At 43.2% G+C, this 22,052-nt stretch overlaps 2 protein-coding genes across 2 annotated transcripts in view; one reads left to right on the forward strand and one right to left on the reverse strand.

Moving 5' to 3' along the window:
- LIN54 (lin-54 DREAM MuvB core complex component) overlaps positions 1 to 7,601 on the reverse strand; it is a 38,256-nt gene extending 30,655 nt beyond the window's left edge. The window contains exon 1 of the mRNA XM_058803052.1: positions 7,569 to 7,601. Within this exon, the coding sequence (XP_058659035.1) occupies positions 7,569 to 7,575 (7 nt within the window). The 5' untranslated portion in view covers positions 7,576 to 7,601. The remainder of the gene's footprint in view (positions 1 to 7,568) is intronic.
- Positions 7,602 to 9,474: 1,873 nt separating this feature from the next.
- On the forward strand, positions 9,475 to 18,902 carry COPS4 (COP9 signalosome subunit 4). Its single transcript, XM_058803053.1, has 10 exons — positions 9,475 to 9,773; positions 10,934 to 11,013; positions 11,740 to 11,891; positions 12,888 to 12,991; positions 13,729 to 13,882; positions 14,990 to 15,140; positions 15,466 to 15,636; positions 17,216 to 17,331; positions 17,671 to 17,755; positions 18,250 to 18,902. Exons 1-10 carry the CDS (start codon positions 9,697 to 9,699, stop codon positions 18,381 to 18,383), a joined length of 1,224 nt encoding a protein of 407 aa, XP_058659036.1. The 5' UTR covers positions 9,475 to 9,696; the 3' UTR covers positions 18,384 to 18,902.
- The last annotated feature ends 3,150 nt before the right edge of the window (positions 18,903 to 22,052 follow it).

A 22,052-nucleotide genomic window follows, 5' to 3' on the forward strand; every position in this document is an offset into this window, starting at 1 on the left:
ACATCAAAACTATTTCTCACATAGAAGGAATCTCAGCATGCTACCAAAGAAATCAATTATACACCAAGTACAAGAGCAATTTTTACAATTAAACTAAAAAGGACATTAGAAAGAGTACATTACCAAAAATCCCCATGAGTCAGAGTCTTTCAGGCAAAATGGAAGATGGAAAGAAAAAGGACAAAGCTTTAACGAAGTTTTCAACAAAAGCAGCATGTTATACAAATTGCAAATGGTTGAATTACGTTACATGTACAAGTGAGTGTATTGTTTCTTAGAAAACCAGCATTTCAAAACACTGGGACATCTAGCTCTGGATTGGACAACCCCCTTTCCACCACAAGAAAATACTACATTGCCCAAAGGTACTACTTATTACAAAAGAAGATTATGAAGGAAGAACATTCCAGCTGTTGAGAGGTACTGAGCAGTATTACTGAACAAACACAACAAAACCCCAAGCACTCACTCAGAGTCATTAGATAAAGTCTTAAACACTTGCTGCTTGTTTATCACACACCTCACTCACAGCAACTTTCCAGGAAAGTACTGGAAACAACATTCCATGCAGCAGAATACTTCAAAGCAGTTCAGATTGCCTTCTGTAATGGGAAACAATGTTCTACTTCCAAGCAGAGCTTTAGGAAAACTAAAAAAAAAAAAAAAACTAGAAACTAAAAATAAGAACACTCCTCTTTGCCTTTCCCTTGGTTTGCATGCCAGTTTTAGTCATTTTCAAAACATGCCATAGCACAAAAGCTGAAACAGAACTGCACAGGTGCTACAACCACTAGATACATTCTGAAGGTGTTCAGTCCAGTGAGCAATCCAAATTCGGTGTTTGTGGATTCTAGGGCCCTTACATTTAATCAAGCGCTTCTAACCTTATGTCCCATACAAACTTTGTATGGAAGTTTGGGGTGAGACCAAAAGTAGAAAACCTTAAAATAACTTCAAGTATTTTAATTTTTTGCCATGTTTAGTAGGCCAATAGTAAGGCATTACGAATCTAAAGCTACATTGAATAAACATGTAGTGAACTTAGCCTGACTGATAAAAAACCAAAAACCAAACAAACCTGAAATGTGAGGAGTACTTATCACTAGGCCCAAAAAAATGCAGATTTTTGTTTTCTATGTACAACTTGAAATAAAGGTCTTGCTCTCCAAACTCCAGACACCCCTTGAATGTGAGGCTACAGAAAAATTCAGAAGACACAGCAATATCACACCAAGAACACTCTAAACTACAAGTGTGAAAACTACCACCATAGGCTCGATATCGAGTTCCCCACAAACTTTTAGCAGGTGTTATCATATTGCACACCCTTAAGATCAGGCTTGCTGCCAGCAATTTCAGCAAGAGTATATTTTAGAGCTGTATTTATGAACAAGAGTTCATCACCACAGAATCATAACCTACCAGTTTTGCTGAGACTTCTAGCTGGGAAGCACAATGATGATCCAAGTGCATCTCACCTATACTACACTAGCACCGCCCAGTTAGGTACAATACACGAAGTCCATTCTAACTGAAACAAACCCCCCACATGACACTAATTTCAGTGAAGTATTTAATTTCAAAAAAAATATGCTAAAATGACAGAAAATTTTGCCCTAAAAAGCTTAATTCCTTATGTGTCTCATGCAATCATGATCTTTTTCAAAGTTAGAACATCACAGAGACGAAAACCCGAGAAAAACCTTAAGACAAAAAAGTGCCATGCTTTAATTTAAAGGTAGTGCTGTCAAGATTTGAACATAGCAGTGAAAGCTGCTACGGCCACCACTGCTTTTTAAACTCATCTAGGGTGGCATTCTTCATTTTTGACTCAAGTGGAGCATTAAAACAAAATTACAGATAGCCCAAACAGTTAGTTTGCAGTGATTTGCAGGAAAACATGCTTCTAGCTGCAATCTCAGCAGTTCTACCAGCTTTAAACATGACAACACTCTAAAAGTACAGAATATATTGACTTGCAGATGGGCTGAACTAAAGATAAATGTTCACCTGCAGGAAACCAGGACTACATTCAGATTCCCTCGTTCAGAAAAACCACTATTAACACCTCCTTCCCACTTCAGTCTCTAGATAAAGCACCTTTGTATTCCTTTTGGGAAAACTTACTTAAACAACTATGACGGTGCAATAGCTGACTGACCTTTGTGGAATGAAATTTCACATTAAGATTTTGAGTTGAGATCAATTCAACAGGAGAAATGGGAATTTCTGTGGAATCTTCATCCCTGCTCCAGTACCGTGTGGGTCCCTTCAAATGCAGGCTGCTCAGACCTCCGAACTCTCATGTGTTGTAACATGACAAGTTGAAGAGCTTCTGAAACACAAACTTGTAAGTTTCATTAGCTGTAGGTAAGAAAACCAACAGCTTTGAATAAGCACTTCAAAAATCCCCAAAAACTTACGGACAGGACTAGCCAGAAAGAAACATTTCAGTGACTAGGACTACACTGTATCTCTTATAGCCTTGGTTTCAATATGCTGAAAGTGACACGGCAAGATATCAACACTGTATCTTACACTATCCCTGGAGAAGTTTTATTCCACACAACATGCGAAGGCCACTGAGGAAGAAGAGTTCTTTGGATGCACTCTCCATGCTGCTCACTGGAAGTCTATTCCAGTGCCCCATCACTCTCTGGGGGAGGAACCCTTTCCTAATACCTAAACAAGCAGCAGGACTTGAGAAAAGCCCCAAATCTTTCTTTACAGGATACCCTTCCAAATCTGATTTTCATGCCAAACACAATCAACCACCCGTTGGACAAGTCACCACTACACTGCCTGAGTTAATACAGATCCAGAATGTTCATCTCCTTCTCAGAATTCCTAAGTGAAGAAACAACAGTATGAAAAGCCTTAACTGTATTTTTTCATGCAAAAAGTTGTTTGGCTTTTTCAATGTAGCAAGATCTAGCTCTTTATTACATCTAAAACCAATTTGTGTACACAAAAGAAGCTTTGCCAATTTTTTTTTTTTTGACATCTTTGTCAGTTCATAATTTTGAGGACTGGAGATGAACAGTGATTAACATATGACAGGACAGTGGAGCTGACCTGCAGCCTGGCAGGTTCTCTGTGTGACTCAGCTGCCCTGGTTCATTGCTGCACAGTGAGCAGCACCACACACCCACAAAGAGCTGGACACACCTGAACCAGAGGCTGTCACTGTAAATTCACCCACAATCCAGCTCAGGACACACACCCTAAGAGCTCTGTGTCAAACTATAAAGTCCACTGAAACCAACCCAGCAGCAGAAATAGAACTTGAAAATAACTATGGGATGTCTTTCTGCAAAATTCTATAACATCGGCATTTATCAATGTCATTAAGAATTTTTGTTAAGAATCCAGGACATTCAACTTGTCAAAATCTTTCATTCAACCTATTTCTTTTTGCTGACATAACACCAAAATTCACCTTCCTGTTCAAGAAAGAATGAGTTCTTATTTTTCCCAGTCATTCCAGTAGCGACAGTAAAATCTCACAAGTAGCCTCCCTTTTGCCTATTTTCTGCTTCTCTGCTGTGGAAATCCAATTTTTTTTTGTCCACAAGAAATGAGAGTGACAAACTTTGCCAATATCACTGACTGCAAAACTGACTACAGCCTTGCTGGTCATTGCAGGGTAGCCAGTTCACAGCACTGGCACCAAAACTAATCTCTGCAAATGGAAAAACACCCACCGGCCATTTAATGGTCCAGGCATTCTCCCAGCAAGGAGAAAACTTATTTTAAGAAAAGTTAAGCACAAGGCAAGGTTCATAGTTCTCAGAGATTCTTGACTGCCTGCTAGTGCAAAGGATTTAGAACACCTATTTATGCAAAGTAGTACCAAATCACACTTTAGGAAGTGAAGATAACTTGTTTGCCTAAGTTGATTTCAAGGGGAAAACAAATCTTAGAGAAACAAATCCTTTTATTGGGTCTTTTTATAAGCAAAACAAACTAAAGCACAGGCTAGGTAATCTCCTTATTTGCTGTGTTCTCTCATCCCTTTTTGACAAATACAAACAAGCACATCAACTATTCCAGGCAACTGAAATTCACAAAGAACAACACAAAAAAAAATAGGAAATGCAGTTCTTAAGAAACTATTGACACCAGATATGCTTTCATTCATTTGTAAGAAAAGCCTCCACAGAAGTATATGTATAATCAAGACTCACTCTGCTCTGCTGGCATATTGTCAAATGAAAGAGCACAATTGCACGTAGGTGATCTTGCTGTACTACATTTCTCCTAATTAACTGCCATTCTTCAATTTTGCTATTTTTCCAATAATGGGGAAAACAGTGTCATTCATTTTAGGCATTCCCCATTTTCTTACTCTCTCTGACACTCCATGTTTTATCTCTAAAACTGAAAAGTTTGTTTTGTCATAAAGCAAAGAATTACAAAATCACTCAGCACTGTGTTTTTTCAACAGAGAGGCTTTTGTTTAAGCTTACGGAGCTAGAGATGCTTTAACAAAATGCGTGTCATGAAACCAGAAAAAGATGAATCCATGAGGAAGCTATGATTAACAAGGGTAACTGGAAAAACTAATCATCTAAGACTGCAAACTCACCATGTTTGCATATGTAATAGCAGAGTGAAAGCAAACAGCTTTAACACAGTAACAAAATAGGTATGTGGAAAACAGACAAAATAATTTCCATTCTCTTTCCAGTCTCCACATAAGACAAGTCATGGAGGCAGTTTGTCTGCATGCTTCCCAGAGGATCATGGCTCTAGGTTTATCAAATACAATACCAATAGCAAACCATAGCAAGGAAAAAACCTCAACCTCACTCCTTATCAAATGCTGAATACATAACCAGTGTAAGTATCCACTTCTTTCTCCAACAGTTACAAGGAATACTTAAGAAAATACCAGGTGTTCTTCTACCACAAATTAACCATCTATAGTCACAAAATAGTTCCCAAGGCAACCACAAATCCCTCAACCAATGCACACCATTCCCTTCCCATTACTCTACATTCTGCTAAGTGACTGCTTGCTGCCTCAGACACCACACAAACAACTGTGTGCAGCAGATCAGAACAATGGGCAAGGTACACAAATTAGCAACTCCTACATGTTTGTCAAGTGATATGTACATGAGAATTTTATATTACACAGTTGAGGGTTTTGGGTTTGTTCCATTTCTTTTCCATGGGAAGACTGCTTAAGTTCATGTTTCCACTGCCATGTTTACTATAGAGGTGCTAGGTGATTTGTTTTTAAGACTGGGGAGAGAAAAAACCAACAAACCAACTTGTCCACATACCAGCTATGAAGATCCTTCTTCCCTCGGCAATTTCTGAGTAATTTATGCTTCCATTACAATTTTAAAAGGAAAAGCAAATCTAAAAAACCTTACATGTCAACGAACTGACAATTATACACTAATAAAACAAGCACCTCCTACAACTTCCTAAGATTCAGTGTGAGCAATATCCTAGCAATACCTTTATTGCATGGTTATTTCAAACAGCAGCATTTGCAGCTCTGTGTGTACATCAGCTGCAGCATGACTTTCCCTATATTTCAATTCCCCGTGTGTATTAAACCAGCACACTACTGCTAAAGGTCTCCTGTCCACCTTTGGCGTCTGCCTTTTTGTTTCCATCCATTTTCCCTCCTTGTGCTAGCAAACATCTGTATAACTGCAAGGGCAGCCCAGATGAAGGAGCCAGGCAGGAGCAAAGCCATCCAAACCCAACTGCAGGTTGTCACAAACCCATTTTCTCCATGCCACTGACACTGGTGTCCAACCCAGGAAGAAAACTAACCCACAAAGTAGTAAACAAATTCTGGTGAGTCAGTGTGCTGAGACAGCTCTGTTCAAAGTCTGTGAGCACCAGAGCAGCACCAAGGGATCACACCTGAAAGACTTTTCACAGGAACAAGTTTCACCCAAGGAAAACAGACTGCTTGAGTCTCCAACAGAAACTGCTGTTACTCCAAAGGAATAGAAACCCCAAAACAGACAGTCCCTAAAGATGGGGATTCAGTACGTACCTAGAACGCACACAACAGATCAAAGCAGAGCCCAACACTAAGGGCACACCCCCTCATGTGGGCAGCAACACCTCCAATAGCAGAAGGATGCTTCTGAAGGGGAGTGATGCCCCAATCAAGGAACTACCAATCTACATCCAGATCTGGAACACAGGAATCTCTCACTTCATGTAGCTTTGTGCCCCATGACTAATCAAGGGATTATTCTGTTAGTCTCCCTCTTTCTTGTGCAAGAACATTCTTTTCCAGACTTCTAATATTGTCAGGTGAGCAAGCCTAGTCACAGGCTGTACTGAAAGCCACATGCTGCTTATCAGCTTTCTGAGCAACTGAGGAAACCAAACTATTCACATATAAGGCCTAGCAAAATACAAACCTTCGAAACAAGAATTCAAGAAACATTTTCCATTTCTCTTTGGAAGCTCTGGAAACTAAGAATAATAATTAAAAACCTGAAGAATCCTGAGTGTACCTCCTAAGTCCTTGCTATGAAGGTGCCCACCACACCCTGGCACTGCTGTAGTGCACAACCTCTGCAGGACATTAGGATGTGCTTCTCACAGCAGGCATGTGTTACCTCTATAGCACCTATAGAGAACAAAAGCACAATCACACCAAGGGACAGATAAGGAACCACAGTTTGTTGATGAAGCGGAAATCAAAACACAACACCCCTATCTACCTTAGTTCCCCCTGAAAACATTTTTCAAACAAAAGTAAGAGAAAATAACCCAAGGGGTTCTGACAGTTTTTCCAAATCTAAAATAAATTATATTGCAGTGTATGAGATAACAACATCTCTAAGATTGAATTCTGACATCACCCTTCTTATGCACCCGTGGTTAGCAGCTACTCCACCTGAAAGCATTTAAAACTCCTCAAGAATTCTGACAGAACTGTTCAGAACATTCAGTTCAAAACACGGACATCAAAGTATAAGCAAACCAAACATCAGCAAATAATTCTTGATATGTAAGCGGAACAAGCAGCCTTGCCTAACAAACTGCTGAAGCTTACTCCATCACAAGGAGCATGAAGTACTTTTTTATCCCATTAGGGAGGCTGGGCTGTGTTTCCAAACACTCTCCAAGCCAGCCTATAAGACTGTTTGGCCTACAGAGCAATACAACCACACATTTCTCTCTAGGTTGGTGCAACTCAGTACAAGGCATGTAACTAACATGTAACTCAATGACAGATATGTAAACTGGATTCTTGATAAATAATAATTTAAAAAGAAAAAAAAAGACAAGTCTAATGCATTTTATTTTACAAAAAGATTCCACTGACAGAAAAAATATATTCAGTTGATAATCTACTATTCTTCTTGCCTCCAATAAACCAAAAGCTATTGTGAAGAACTAACCACATACTCAATGATTCAGTAACTTGCTATTGCCAGTTTCATGTAAACATTACTAAGAACGCTTCAAATTATTTCTCTATATTCAGTATTTCCAACAGTAACTGCAATATATTTCAAGGAACAGTTCAGAAGGATGAAACCAATGAAAGGTGATTTAAATATCTATCCTTTCCTCACCTGACATCTTAACTCTGAGAGCTTTCCTCTTGATTACAGTATATTCCAGTGGGCAGTTTCATGTGCTCTCCATGCCACAGGGCTTTCCAGAACCCAAATCCTCAATATCAAATGTTACATAATTAGTACATTACATGCTTCAAAGTTAATATAATTAACAAATAATTTAAAACATTCCAAATACTGATATACCTCATAACAAGCAAGATGGTGACAAGAAAAGATGGGACTATTCCAAAAGATGGTCTGGCTGCATTCACAGGATCATTAAGTTGGAAAGGCACCCCTGGAAATGATCCAGTCCTACCTCCCTGACAAGACAAGGCCATTGGGAGCAGGTGACACAGGACCGTGGTCAGGTGGGTCTCAAATGTCTCCAGCGAGGGAGACTCCACAACCTCCCAGGGCAGCCTGTTCCAGTGCTCTGCCACCCTCAACATAAAGCTCTTTCTCATGCTGAGGTGAAGCTTCTTGTATTTTTCCTTATAGCCACTTATCCATATCCTGCTGCTCAGCACCACCAAAAAACTCTGCCACCATCCTCTTGGCACCCATTTCTAAGATATTTATATGCATTAATGACATCAGTCTTCTATTCTCTAGACTAAACAAGCCCAGCTCCCACAATCTCTGTTCATACAAGAGATGCTCCAAATCCCTCATCATTTTCGTGGCCTCCACTGGACCCTCTCCAGTAGCTCCTTGTTTATCTCGTACTGCGGAGGCCAGAGGCGGCCACATTCCCTGGGTGCTGGGGGCTGTCCCCAGCCGGGCAGCGCGCTCGGGCCACAGGTGCGCCCAGGCACGGGCTGAGCTGAGCAAGCACCGCACCCGCTCCGCGGGCACGGCCGGAGCGAGCATCCCGCTGACACCGCCGCGGCCGTGTCCGGCACGGCTCCCCGGGAGCGACCCGCTCTTCCCGGCCGGCGCACACCGCCCGGGCCCCGGAGCCGCCCGCCTGGCTGTCCCCGGGCCGGGCAGCCGGGCCCCGCCAGCTCCTGGCCCGGCGCGCCTGCCCCGGCGGCCGCGGGCCCCGCGCGGTGCGGCCAGCGAGGCCGCTGCCCCCGCGCCCCCCGGGCCGGCTCTCACCTGGCGGGGGCGGCCCGGGCCCGTCAGCGCCGCCGGCCGCCGCCGTATTTCGAAAGATCCGCCATTTTCAGCCCGTCACCGCCGCTCCCGCCCCCGCCGCACCTGCCCCCGCCGCCCCGCCCCGGCGCCGCCCCCGAGCCGCGAACCCCAACCCCTTCCGCACCGGCGGCTCCCGCGCAGATCCCGCTCCGAGGGGAGCTTGACCGCGCCGCGGGGCCGCCGTGACCCCGCCGCTCCGCCGCGGCTCCGGGCGCAGCTGACCCCGGGGAGCGGCGGGGCGGGGAAGGGACGCGCCGGGCGGGCACCCCCGCGGCGGAGTGGCGGCCGGGACCGACTGTCCGCGCTATCCCGGGGAGGCCGGCGGGGCCAGCCGGGAGCCCGGCCCGCCGCGGGGAGAGCGCCCGGCGAGGCCGGGCCTGTTCTTTCCCGGCGGGAGGCGGCTGTCAGCCGTGCCCGCGCCCCCTTCCCTGTCCTCCCGCCGCCGCTTTCCCGCCCCTCGCACTCACCGGGCGGGCGGGCGCTCTTCTCCTTTCTCCGCTAGCGATGCCTCCGGCCGGTGCCGGCGCCCCCCGGTGCCGCTCCCGGCGGCCGCGGCGGCGGCGGCCGCGCCCGCGCCGATCCCGCCGCCGCGTTTGTTCAAAATCACGCGCCCCGCGCCATTCCCCCGCCGCATCCCATAATACCGCGCCGCCCTGGCAACCGCCGGCGCAGCGCCCCACGCTTCCGGGACCGCCCCGCCCCGCCGTCCGCTTCCGGGGCCGCGCGCGGGCACCACCCGCGGAGGAGGAGGAGGAGGAGGCGGTGGCGGCGGCCCGGCCCGGTCCGGTCCGGCCGTATCCCACTCGCGGTGTAATTCCCGTGGGATAACCCCGTGGGATATCCCTCCCCCGGCCTCCTCCCCGAACCGCGCGCGGGACCGGCTCGCCCGCCCCCCCCTCCCCCCCGCGGCCTGCGCGCGCTCCCCGACACGTGACACGCACCCTCCCTCCTCCCGCCGGCGCGCGCGGCTCCATGGTGGGAGCAGGAGGCGGCTCCCAAGATGGCGGCGGGCGCGGTGAGGCAGGACCTGGCGCAGCTGATGAACTCCAGCGGCTCCCACAAGGACCTGGCCGGAAAGTGAGTTGCCGGGCGCCGCCGCCACCACCTCCCCGCGTTTGGGCGAGGGGTGCGAGCCGCCCGCGGGGTGAGGGGGCGCCGTGCGCTGCGAGGGTGGGTCGTGCCCTGTGGCCGCGTTTCTTCGAATAAAAACGAGATAGGAAGGTTTCACCTCATGGCTGTGTAGCTTTTTCGTTCACGGGCAGGTCTGCTCAGCCCCCTCAAGGCTCAGCTGCTGCCCCTGGGTGTGCTACAGCGAGAGGCCGGGGAGTTTGTTTTCCTCTGCTGCCATGGATGTACCAGCGACTGTCTGGTTATTATTAAGAATTATTGCCGTTTTATTATTGCCATTTCATTATTGCCATTTTATTACTGCTATTGTCATTAGGTGCGTGTTTTAAGCGGCAGCCCTGAGGGGTTGAGCTCGTGGCGCGATGTGTCACGGAGGTTTTCGCTCCGGGAGACCCGCCAGGTGCGGATCTGTCACCGGGAATTCTTTGGCTCCCTGGCCACCTGCTTGTGTTCTAGCGGGGCTGTGTCACTTTTAGGGTTTTCGTGTAAAACCTTGGAAATTTCCCCTCAAAACGTGGCTTCCACGCGGATGTGATACTTCACACACACTGAGGCAAAGTTTCGTTAGCTTGCTGAAACAAGAAAAGAGAACTTGCTGTGTTTTGCAGGAATAAACACTTGAAAACACGTGGAGTACACCTGTGTTGGTGTCAAGTGGCTGTAACATAATATTTATTACAACACTATTTCTCAGTCACATTGAATGTGGCATTTTGTATGTTTGACTACATTGATTAATCTGACTCTATGAGCAGCACAGTTTTCATTACTTTTTCTATGCACTATCCTGGGCATTTGATAGTTTTTTAAAATTATTATTTAATTATTATTTGTTTGTTTTAAACTTCCAAAATTGCACATATGTTCTTGGATAACAAAATGATTGGGCTCTGTTACCTGAGAATCCAGTCCTGGGATTTAAGAAGAGCCAGGTACCAATTGTAGGTGAGCGTTTGTGACACTTGGGAACAAACTGGAGAATTGCCACCTCACGGTGTAGAAAGTATGAGCAAGAATAGGGGTCTGACATAGAAAGTACGCAGAGAGGCAGAAGTTCTTAGTGAAAAAATGTGTGATTTTTAACCTTTTTAAAATTTATTTATGGACAGATACCGTCAGATATTGGAAAAAGCTATTCAGCTGTCGGGTGTGGAGCAGCTTGAAGCTCTCAAGGCTTTTGTAGAAGCAAGTAAGTGCATAAGTGGTGTAAGTGGTTGTACACTGAGTGGAGGTCAGAGGTCTGTGGGGCTGTGTATTTGTTAGCTGTGTAAATGCAATATGTTTTTGTCCTGTTGGAGCTCAGACACAACAGGAAGAGGAGCCCTCACCAGCACATTCAGAAGTGAAGAGGGAATGGATTTGTAAGCTTTGTGATTATTACAGCTTTCCAACCTGTCAGCAGTGGAAGGTGAAAACAGAGCTGTCTCTGTTGAGTGCTGGAGTTGGTACTGGATGCCAAGTGGTATTTAAACTGACAGCCTCCTTCTTCACCGATTTGTGAAATTGCCAAGAAATTGTTAGGGATTGGGTTTTTTGTGTGTTGTACTGAGTGTTTGGAACATCTCTGTAAATTATATCTCCTGTAATGTTTTTAAAGTTGAGAATAAGCTTAGTGAGATTTAGCTCAAAAAAGTACTTTGTCCAAGATATTTCAGCAACTGAGAACTGTAAATCAAGGTGAACAATTCATTTATCTGTCAGGGGTTAGAACTCTGGTGACCTCTAGTGTAAACAGTTTCTGAAAGAATAGAAAAACCCACCTTTATAAAAAAAGGAAATAAAATCCCCTTCACTTGCATAGTTTTTAAAATTTAAATATTGAAATTTAATGTAAAAGCAAATTATGACCTGTAGTGAAGGCACTGAAAAATACTGCATCCATTCTGTGTTTTACTTTTGTGCACCTCTGAACCAGTGGTGAATGAGAATGTCAGTCTGGTGATCTCACGGCAGCTGCTGACAGATTTCTGTACACATCTTCCAAGTCTGCCTGACAGCACAGCCAAAGAAATTTACCACTTCACCTTGGAAAAGATACAGCCCAGAGTTATTTCATTTGAAGAACAGGTGAGACATCAATGGTGAAATTGATTTTGGCTTGTGGATTTGGCTTTAGTCTTTCCCCTCCTTGTCTGCTGACTATTTCAAACCTTGCAAAAAGCTGCTCAAAACAGATATTTCTACTTAGAGTCCAGTTTTTCAGTCCTGTGCATGGAAAACCTGAGCTAAATGCAGAGAGCACTTAGGACTGTGCAAAGATTACAGACTGTCACTTCATCATGGTGATGGACATGTAATTCCTCTGCTTCCAGTAATTGGCTTGTTCCAGTGAAACAGTCCTTGAGCTGCTGGAGGTGTCTGGAGGGACAGGCTGCTACTCACTGTATTGCCTTTTACCCAAGTAGTGAAACAGGTGGTGTGAAGAGCATGCACCTTGAAAAATAGCTTTGTTTCAAAATAAATCAATTTTCTCTGTGTGTTTATTTTAGCCATAATCATTTTACCATGAAAAAGTATTTTCTTGAAATCTTACTCTGCTTAACTACTAAATATGCTGCTCTGCTTTTTCAGTTCAGTTCTATGTTTTGTTGTACAAATGCACAACAAAAGTATCGTCTATTTATATAAAAATCCCTTAGGATCTAGTATAGAAGTGGAAAGTCAAGGTAGTTTCTGCCATTATTTTTATTTTGCTTCTCTTCATCTTTTTTAAGGAGCTTTTACTCTTGAGCTAAACAGGCTTGCATGTATGTCATCATGATTGTGCATAAATTAAATCAGATACATCAGATGATTTATTTGCTTTTACCCACACTTCCAGTTAAAAACCCATGTTGTAAGCACTGATACTTTACCTGCTGACAGCTGCTCTCCAAAGCAGAAGTTTCTCATGAGGATCTAATCACAGATCATGTCATTCCTACCTCACAGGCATGATATGAGATGTAACTGCAAGAAATGGCTTGTGACTCTTGGTGCTCCAATTCTTGCAAGATTTGTTTCACCTTTGTAAAAGCTCTGTAAATGATGGTTACTTTTGCTGTTGATTTTATTGTCCTTCAGGTGGCTTCAATAAGGCAACATCTTGCATCAATCTATGAGAAAGAAGAAGACTGGAGAAACGCAGCACAAGTGTTGGTGGGGATCCCTTTGGAAACAGGGCAAAAGTACGTGACACTCAGTTCTGTGGTGTTAACTGCTCTCTCTGAACTAGAGCAGCAAGCGAGAATTTTGGCGTTTGCTGCTCCAGAAACTACCCACTATTAATTAGTGTTATTGATAAGCAAGTATTTTTAATAGTATTTTGCAGAATTGTTTCTAAGGTTATTGGAAGGTGTCAGTGTTTTAATGTGTCCACCTTCTCAGTTTAAAATGAAGACATAGTTTATAACTGGATTTGGATGTTAACAAATGCAGTTGGAGATTCTTTTGTGTGCTTGTGAGGTGGGGTTTGTTTCAGTTTGGTTTGTTTAGGTTTTTTACCTGTAGAACCCTTGCAGTTAGTTTTCTCTGGCAGTCCTTCCCCCTTTCTCATTGTGCACATAGAAGGAATTGATGTAGGTTTTGCCTACTTTGCACCTATATGTTGCACTGTTGATTCTTAAGTGGCTCACCATTGGTAGCAAACTTCCAGTCCACAATAAACAGATTATGAGAGTGTGCATTTGTGTCTTGGTGGGCAGCATTATTTCAGCTGCTGTTTGCAGGAGCCAGTTCTGTATTGGCATTTATCTCAAATTCCCTTACTTTGTACAGAAAGCACTAATTTGGCAGTGGGGCAGAAGAAAGCAGGGTAAAGCAAATGATGCCAAGTGCTTCAGAAGCATAAGAAATGTTAAAGCTGCTAAGAGCACAGGTAGTTCTGGAGCAACTCTGAGCACTTGCTTTTTTCTTTCCTCTGCAGGCAGTACAATGTAGATTATAAACTTGAGACTTACCTGAAAATTGCCAGGCTGTATCTGGAAGATGATGACCCAGTTCAAGCAGAAGCTTACATCAACCGAGCTTCCCTGCTTCAGAATGAATCAACTAATGAACAGCTGCAAATCCATTATAAGGTTGTCTAACCTGCTTTATTACTTTCTCTTTCTAAAGAGAGACATTTCTAAAGGGAGACATTTCCACATTAAGATGTCTTAATGCAGTGCCATTAAAAATTTCATCATGAAAAAAAAGACAAAGAGGGAAAAGCTACATGGTTTTGGGAGCTTGAGAGACACAACTCAGCAGTTATTAAACAAGTCATTCCTTACCATTTGGAGAGAAGTATGTAATGATTCCTTAAATGCCAGCTTTACTGATAGAAAATAAAAGTAGGCTAAAAAGCATCTGAAATACTTTTGTAAATATTGCCTCCACCTTTGTCTATAAATCTGAGGGGAAAAATTGCATACAATATTAGAGACAGTAGTAGTCCTCCCACCCCCAAGTAATTAAATAAGTTCTGTACATAAAAGTAGCTTAAAGTCTTAAATAGTAAATTAACTGCTGACATTCCTGCTTTTTTTGTGGGTTTACAGTGTACATAGTTCATACACAAATTTCTCAAACCATTTTAGTAAGTGAGGAGCAGTGATGACTAAGTGTAACAGAATTGGTCAGGTGTGGTGGTGTTTAAAATTCAGATGTGCCAGGAGCAGTAACTCAGCATCTGGTGGTTTTTGTTTGTTGGATTTCCCTTTCCTTTTTTCCTCATCCCTTATTACATTTTGAAGTGTGCCCTCAGTTGAAAGTGTAAATATTTTCTGTGAATCTTAAAAAAGCATAAAGAAAGGAAGAAATTTTAGGTGGTGTTCCCGTGCTGAAAGGGAAAAGCAAATACTTCAAACATAAATTGCTGTAGTGCCAGTAGCGAAGGGGAAACTCACACAAGTACAGTATCAGCTGTAGAATATTTAAATTACTTAGGCTCAATGCTTGGCTTTTCAATATTTGTAATGTTTAACATGTGAGCAGTGGTGGGAAATGCCCTTGCAATTGATTTCCCTGATACTTCAGCAAGGACTTGTCAAGTCAAGCTAATTCTTTGAAGGCACACCTTTCCCCAGGAAGCAGAAGAGCAGTATTTATGGAAGCTATCACTTGACAGTGTGCAGTTTTTACACACCTGTCTTCTGCAGCCTCCTCTGCTGCTTTGCTTTTCCTGAGCTATGCTTCCTTTCTAGGTTTGCTATGCTCGGGTGCTCGACTACAGAAGGAAGTTCATTGAGGCTGCCCAGAGGTACAACGAGCTGTCCTACAAGAGCATTGTCCATGAGACTGAGCGCCTGGAGGCACTGAAACATGCCCTGCATTGTACTATTTTGGCATCAGCAGGTAAAATACACCTTACCATTCTGTGTAAAAGGATTTTCCCTGGAGCAAGTCAGCTTGTGTATTACTTCTATTACTGAGATTTGGTGAGGAATCCAAAGTTGTGACCACGATGTCAGAATTACATGGTGGCAGACTGTTAGCTCAGAGTTGGATTAGTTCAATATCTTTGCCTTTGTGAACTGAGCACAACCAAATTCCTCCTTCAGTAGAGCTTTGTTGGCTGTTATTTGCACGCATTGGGGAAAAAAGATAACTTCCTGCTGTTTACCTCTAAGTACTCAGTGTTTTGGTGGTCAGGTATGAGAATTCCTCTTGTCTTCCCTAGGACAACAGCGTTCCCGCATGCTTGCAACTCTCTTCAAGGATGAGAGATGCCAGCAGCTTGCAGCCTATGGGATCTTGGAGAAAATGTATCTGGACAGAATTATCCGTGGAAATCAACTGCAAGAGTTTGCAGCCATGCTAATGCCTCACCAGAAAGCGACTACAGCTGATGGTACACACATCTCTAAAACCTTGTTGTTGTCATTATAGCGCAAGAATTCTATTGTCATGACATTGCAAGGGTTCCAATTTGCTATAGTTTTGTACCTCCTTGGTGTTTCTTGTGGGCAGCTCCTCTAAGCACTGACTCTTCCTCTCAGCAGCCAACCGACTGCAGTTCCCCTCAACCAACCAATCCACTCTTTTATAACACTCTTCTTATTGGCTGCAGCTGTGGCCTGTTAAAATCAGGCCTGTTCCCAATCTCTAATAATTAACCCAGCTGCAACTCTTTAGGGGGTAAGATTACTTTCTATACTACCTTTATTTTCTTATATTGTATCCCCCTACACCTTGTAATGCTAGGTGTTCATCTATGGGAGTTAGACCTTCCAAATCAGTCAAGAAGGGTCATGGAAAAGAATTTATTACTGTTATATCATCATTTGAGAAATATTTTTCAGCATGTATAGTTAGATAGTAAAGCTACTTAGATGTAGTTAATCTTTCTGATTTGCCATTAAGGTTTTAAAATACTTGTCTGTGAGATAACTTGTCACATTTTCTTTCCATGTCCTTGTACAGTCCTCATCACTGACAACTTTCCAGTGTTGCTAATGGAGTCTTTGTCCTCCTGAGCTTCTCAGGCACTGTTGAGAGTAGGGTGCCCAGAAACCCATGGACAGGCATGCAGCCATAAATGGTCTGTACTGATGATACATTTATTGGAACTGCTTCCTGACATAGTGAGGGGATGGTTTGGACCTCACACACATCTCCACTGACATGATACTAGGTCAGAAAAAATGTCAAGTAATGATTTAACTAGTATGCTAAACACACTGGTCTCAGTTTTCTTGACTGGAAGAATATAAAAGTGGAAAAATACATAAACATGAAATACCTCTGAATCAGGAAAATCTTCCTAGTGAAAAATAACTGTTGATTAAGGAATAATAAGTAACCATGTACTTGTAGAAGTGAAAACTGGGTTAAAGATACTTGCTAGCAATATATGCTGCATTCCTTCCCTTGGTGACTTTGTTGTTTATTTATAACCTGTACTGTTTGTCCTTAAAGAATGCAGGTTAGCTGCTGTTTAATAATGTGTTTATCTTCAGCTAGAGGTTAAGGGGCAAATGAGTTTTATTGTTGAAAACTGTTCAGTCAAGGGAAGAGACATCAGATAAGGATTTACCACAAGCAGAGTAAGAGAGAGGTTAATTTTACCCCTAAGAGCCATAATGAACAATAAGAAAACCCCCAATGGTCTTTCCATTTGTCAGGCTAGGGTCACAGGAGGTCAAACCCCCTCAATTCAGACAGTAAGTCTTGTAGCAAGGGGTCCCCTTGCTTACTCTAGAAATTAAATAGAGTTTATCTGCTTTAAAATCAGCCATGTGCCTTCCATTTGTTTCTGTCTGCTGTCTCTGCACAGCTTAACAGGGATGCAAGGCAGATGCATCTGGACTTTCTGCACATGTAACACTTCAGAAAAAAAAAAGCATTTTTTCATTTGTTCTACTGTATAAACCAATCTGTCAATCTTACAGTAATGTTTTGGGTTTTTTTTTCCTCATCTAACCCTAAAGGTTCCAGTATTCTGGACAGAGCTGTTATTGAACACAACTTACTATCTGCAAGCAAACTTTACAACAACATTACCTTTGAAGAGCTCGGAGCATTACTGGAGATCCCTGCAGCCAAGGTATCCATTTTCCTACCTTTTTAAACAAGGAGCATGAATGGCATGAGAAAACATCTGTGATAAATATTAGGAAAACTAGTTAAAATTAGGGAATGATTAAACATTCTGTGTTACAAGGAAGGTGAAGTATTCAGCACATCTTAAGAGAGCAGCACAATGTGGAATGAGCAACAGTGGAGTTAGATGCCACTGATAGTTTATCTAATCATTTAATGAGTGCTGTCTGTAGGTTCTTTCCCCCCCTGTGTTGTTAAAAACCCATAAGACTGTTAAGTGTGAATAATTTCTAACTCCTCTGAGAATGGACTAAATTTCTGACATCTTTCCTTGTTACTCTAGGCAGAGAAGATTGCATCTCAGATGATAACTGAGGGTCGCATGAACGGATTTATTGATCAGATTGACGGAATTGTTCACTTCGAGAGTAAGTGCAACCACAATATAATTTATTTTTTAGCATCTTTCAGAGTGAGCTTTTGAGGTGGTTCCTGCCAGGATCAGGAAATTAGGTTTATTAATAATCCCTTCTGCCTGAAGTGAGCTTGCTCGTCCTGCTGTAGCTAGGAGGTGGCAGAGTTGGCCACAAAGGACAACCTTGACACTTCCCCCACTCCCTGCAGAGGGCTTTGCATCCTCTTACCCACAGGAAAGAGTGAATTTATTCCATCAGTCTCCTTCTGGGAACAGGTTTACCAGGACGTTCGCTGTTCCACTCTGCTTCAGTGCAGGAGTTAGGCTTGTAACATGCAGCCAAAATAATTGCAGCCTTTGAGTACAGAAGTGATCCTGGTGTCACCGCAGGGAAGGCTTCCTCTGTGAGCTCGGTGAGGGCAGTGGCAAAAGGAAAGGTTGCAGTTGACAAGGCAAGGGAATTGCTAAGACTTACTTTGTTCAGTATTGGTTGTTTTTTCTTTTCAGCCCGTGAAGCTTTGCCAACTTGGGACAAGCAGATTCAGTCCCTGTGTTTCCAGGTGAACAACCTGCTGGAGAAGATCAGTCAGACAGCCCCTGAGTGGACAGCACAGGCCATGGAGGCACAGATGGCTCAGTGACCGTGCCCGCTGTCACCTGCCTGCTGTGCCGGCAGGGGGAGCTGAGCAGGACTGGGAAACAAACACAACACCGTCTTCACTTGCCCACCTGCTGCTTTCACTGTGGCTTAGGACACAGCTGGCTGATCCCGTGTTTGGTGTGACAGGCTCCCAGTTCTCTGAGCTTAGCTCGATGCTCTTGCTGCCTCTGCCTTGCACTCTGCCCTGTGGTTTTCATTTTAAAGAAGCTGTAATGTCTGCAGCAAGCTTTGGGTTTGGTTTATTTAATTTTATTTTTTTCCACTGTATTGCTATAGCTTTGTAGCTCATTACTTCCTATGGTGCGTGTTCTGCTGTGAAAATAGAAGCACCATGTTTCTTTTAGTTGTAATTATTCTAATAAAGGCTGAGATAAGCCACTTGGTTTAAGTGTTGTAAGGACCTGTGGTTTTGGGTTTTTTGGTTTTGTTTTCATATTTTTCTTAAACAGTAACTTGAAATAAAACAGATTTTTGTAATTGCATTTTCAGCTCCTGAAAATGTTAAAACCTTTTTTTTTCTTTTTTTGCTTATGAAATGCAAGTCAAGGTGTCATGTGATAGGCAGGACTAACTTGAAATGCTTATGCACAGCAATGAAGTATGGAAGTGTCCCTTCTGATGTTTATCAGTCTGGAGTTGGGCACTCTTTACCCATCCTTGTGCTTTGCCAGATACAAACATTTAAAAAACAAGACAAATATTTGGGTGTTCAGAGGCTTCTGTGCTTGCTTATCTCCAGTCTGTTGGAAACTCCATCTACTCAATAATCCACTCAGTTGCATGTCTAGCTCCATACCCTGGATCCATCATATTTTTCAGTTCTTTAAGGGCTTAGAGAAACAAAACCAAGTTGGCTGATGAGGCAAACATCCCTGAAGAAAGGAATTAGTAAGTTTCAGGATGTCAAGCACAGCAGAAACTGATTGCTATTAAATCAAAATCTTTAAACAGGAATGAGCAGCATGCACACTGCTATACTTACACTTGTCACTGTTTGTAAAGAAGTGCCTCATTTTGAGGTGTGTTGGCACTGCTACTCAGTAATAAACTGTCTGGTGAGTGTAGACTCAATTATGATCTTCTTTGCTGTGCAAGTGCTGCACATCTTAGTACAACAGCATCATAAAAGTAAGAGCAAAGTGATAAGTTGTGGGGGTAGGCTGAAGGGTATTTTGACCACCAATTTCCAAGGGAAATTACTTTTAACTTGTTCAAAGTGGTACTGGCTGAAAATTTTCTCTCCCTTCAAGAGCAATGCTGACACAGTCACTATTAGTTTGGAGCCTGTTGTTTTTTTTTTAGCTTGTGCTCTGACTTCTACACAGAGCTCTTCTGGAGCATGCCCTTTGCAGATGGGGGTGTGCCATGCATGCCATTCATGTACATTCCCATTTAGGTTATTTGCTGCTTCAGTCCAGTACTTAAAGGAGAATCCAGTCCTAAAAAGCCATACCTGTGTGTGTTCACAGCTGTCTTGTGGACCTTTTCTCCCTGTGGGCCAGGACTGACTGCTGGAAAGCAGTAAACAGTTCTACTGAACCATTTCTGAAAGGGCAGACCTGAAGTGGCCAACTCAAGCCTCAAAACCAAGATGACTTTGGGTGATGCATATTTCAGGCCACAGACTGATTTTTCTGATGGCCCCAACATAGGCCAGCTCTAGCCTGGGAATGCTGTGGTGAGCCAGGGACAGGTGAGGGAAGCAGAGCCACCTCCAGCAAGGATGAACACACAAGGGACAGAACCTGTAGCCTTGACACATGCAGCATTTGGGGTATGTCATGCAACAGGAATGCTGTGGAAAGGGGAGCGTAATTTTCACATCAGCAGGGAAGATCTAATTTATTAAAGTGCATTTACCTGCAGACAGTGCTGTAGTGCATTGCCCAGCCCATGCTAGAGGCACTGGTGCAATATATTATATATATGCACAGAGCTTGAAGAGTGGGGAAAGTATGCTCGGTGCTATCAGTCCACCCTCTGGAGATACAGGCATGTGATATGCAACCTGACATGGAAGTGTTAACATTTTCTCACAAAAATCCAAATAGGAACATAAATGGGAGGGGCTATACACTCTCTTACTTTCTTCTTATTCTGCAGCTAACAGTTTTAGGTAAGGAAAACTGGATTCACCATCCTCACATTAGATGAGTAGTTAAATGATCTAACAGTTGATCAATAAGTGACTTTAGAGAATCCTTCATAATTTTGTATTGATAATCATTACCACTCCACGGCAATCTTGTTTGCCTTAATTCTGTTACGTTTATTACTTGTAAGGGCAGTGGTTCAATACCTTGAAAGTTTTCTTTTTATTTCTTTTTCCTTGAAGTAAAATGCTGATTAAAACAGAAGTAAATGCTCAATTAAAACAGAGTTGATGAGGAATACACATAGTGATGGTGGCTACAGGCTGTGCCCTGGGTGGGGGGAATGCCAGGGGCCCCCAGCAAGGGGCTGTGACCATGCCAAGGAGTGACTGGTCACCCTGAGACTCAGCAGGAGCTAATAAACAGCAAAAAGATCCCAGACTAAATATCACCACTGGAACGGGCACACAGACTGTGAAAATGTAAATGACTGTGAAACTGTAAATGTCTGTGAAAGTATTATATATATATATACTGTGAAAGTATAATGCTTTGTTCAAGTGTGCTTGTTGGAAGCACAACTCCAGCTGTTATGGTGTTGCTGCACCAACATTAAATTAATAAATAAAGTATAATACTGTATATTATAATACTATATATTATATTAGTATAATATATAAATTATGATTAATATTATAAAAATATACATTATTATAATATAACATTATGATATTGTAGATTATAATATTATACTATATATACTATATAATACTGTATATACTATATATAATATATAATACAATATATATATACTGTATATATATATATACACTGTATATATATATAATACAGTATATATAATATACTGTACATGCTATATAAAACTGTATAATATATAGTATAATTAATAAAGTATAATACTGTGATTATACTTTCACAGTAGATATAATATATATATATATATATATAAAAAAAAAATATATATATATATATATATAGATCAGAGGTTCTTTGAGGATCCAGAGGAGTGGGACATGGCTGTGGGGAAGCCGGGTTCCAGCCAGCGCGGGAACCTGTGTGAGTGTGCCCAAGCGGGCACCCCCGGCTCCCTGGAACCGTGACAGCCCGGGGCGGGGCAGTGCGGCTCCCGGCCCGTCCGACAGGGATGTTTGCGGGTTTTTCCTTACCAAACGTGAGTACAGAGCAGTGCCACCCCCCCGAGCCCATTCCCCACGGCTGATGCTCCCTGCTCCAGCCGGGATCCGGAGGCGGCAGCTCCCCACTAGATGGAGAGCCGAGCGCACAGAACCCACGGGCAGGCTCCAGAGCCCGGAACAGCAGCACGGATATTCCCGGGTTTGTTCTGTGATTAAACTCCGCTCATCCGTAGCGAGCAGAGGACAGCAAATGAATTGGCCTCTAGATCTGTGAGCCTTCAGCTGCATTCAGAGCAGGTTACGAAGCTTGTTCCCACATGCAGGGCTGAGGTTGTGCTTCTTGACTTCAACTTACTGTCCCCTTGTACCAGACAGTTTTCCCTTCACCCAAGCTAAAAA

This window comes from Ammospiza caudacuta, chromosome 4 (assembly GCF_027887145.1).
Source record: "Ammospiza caudacuta isolate bAmmCau1 chromosome 4, bAmmCau1.pri, whole genome shotgun sequence".
Lineage (NCBI taxonomy): Eukaryota > Metazoa > Chordata > Aves > Passeriformes > Passerellidae > Ammospiza > Ammospiza caudacuta.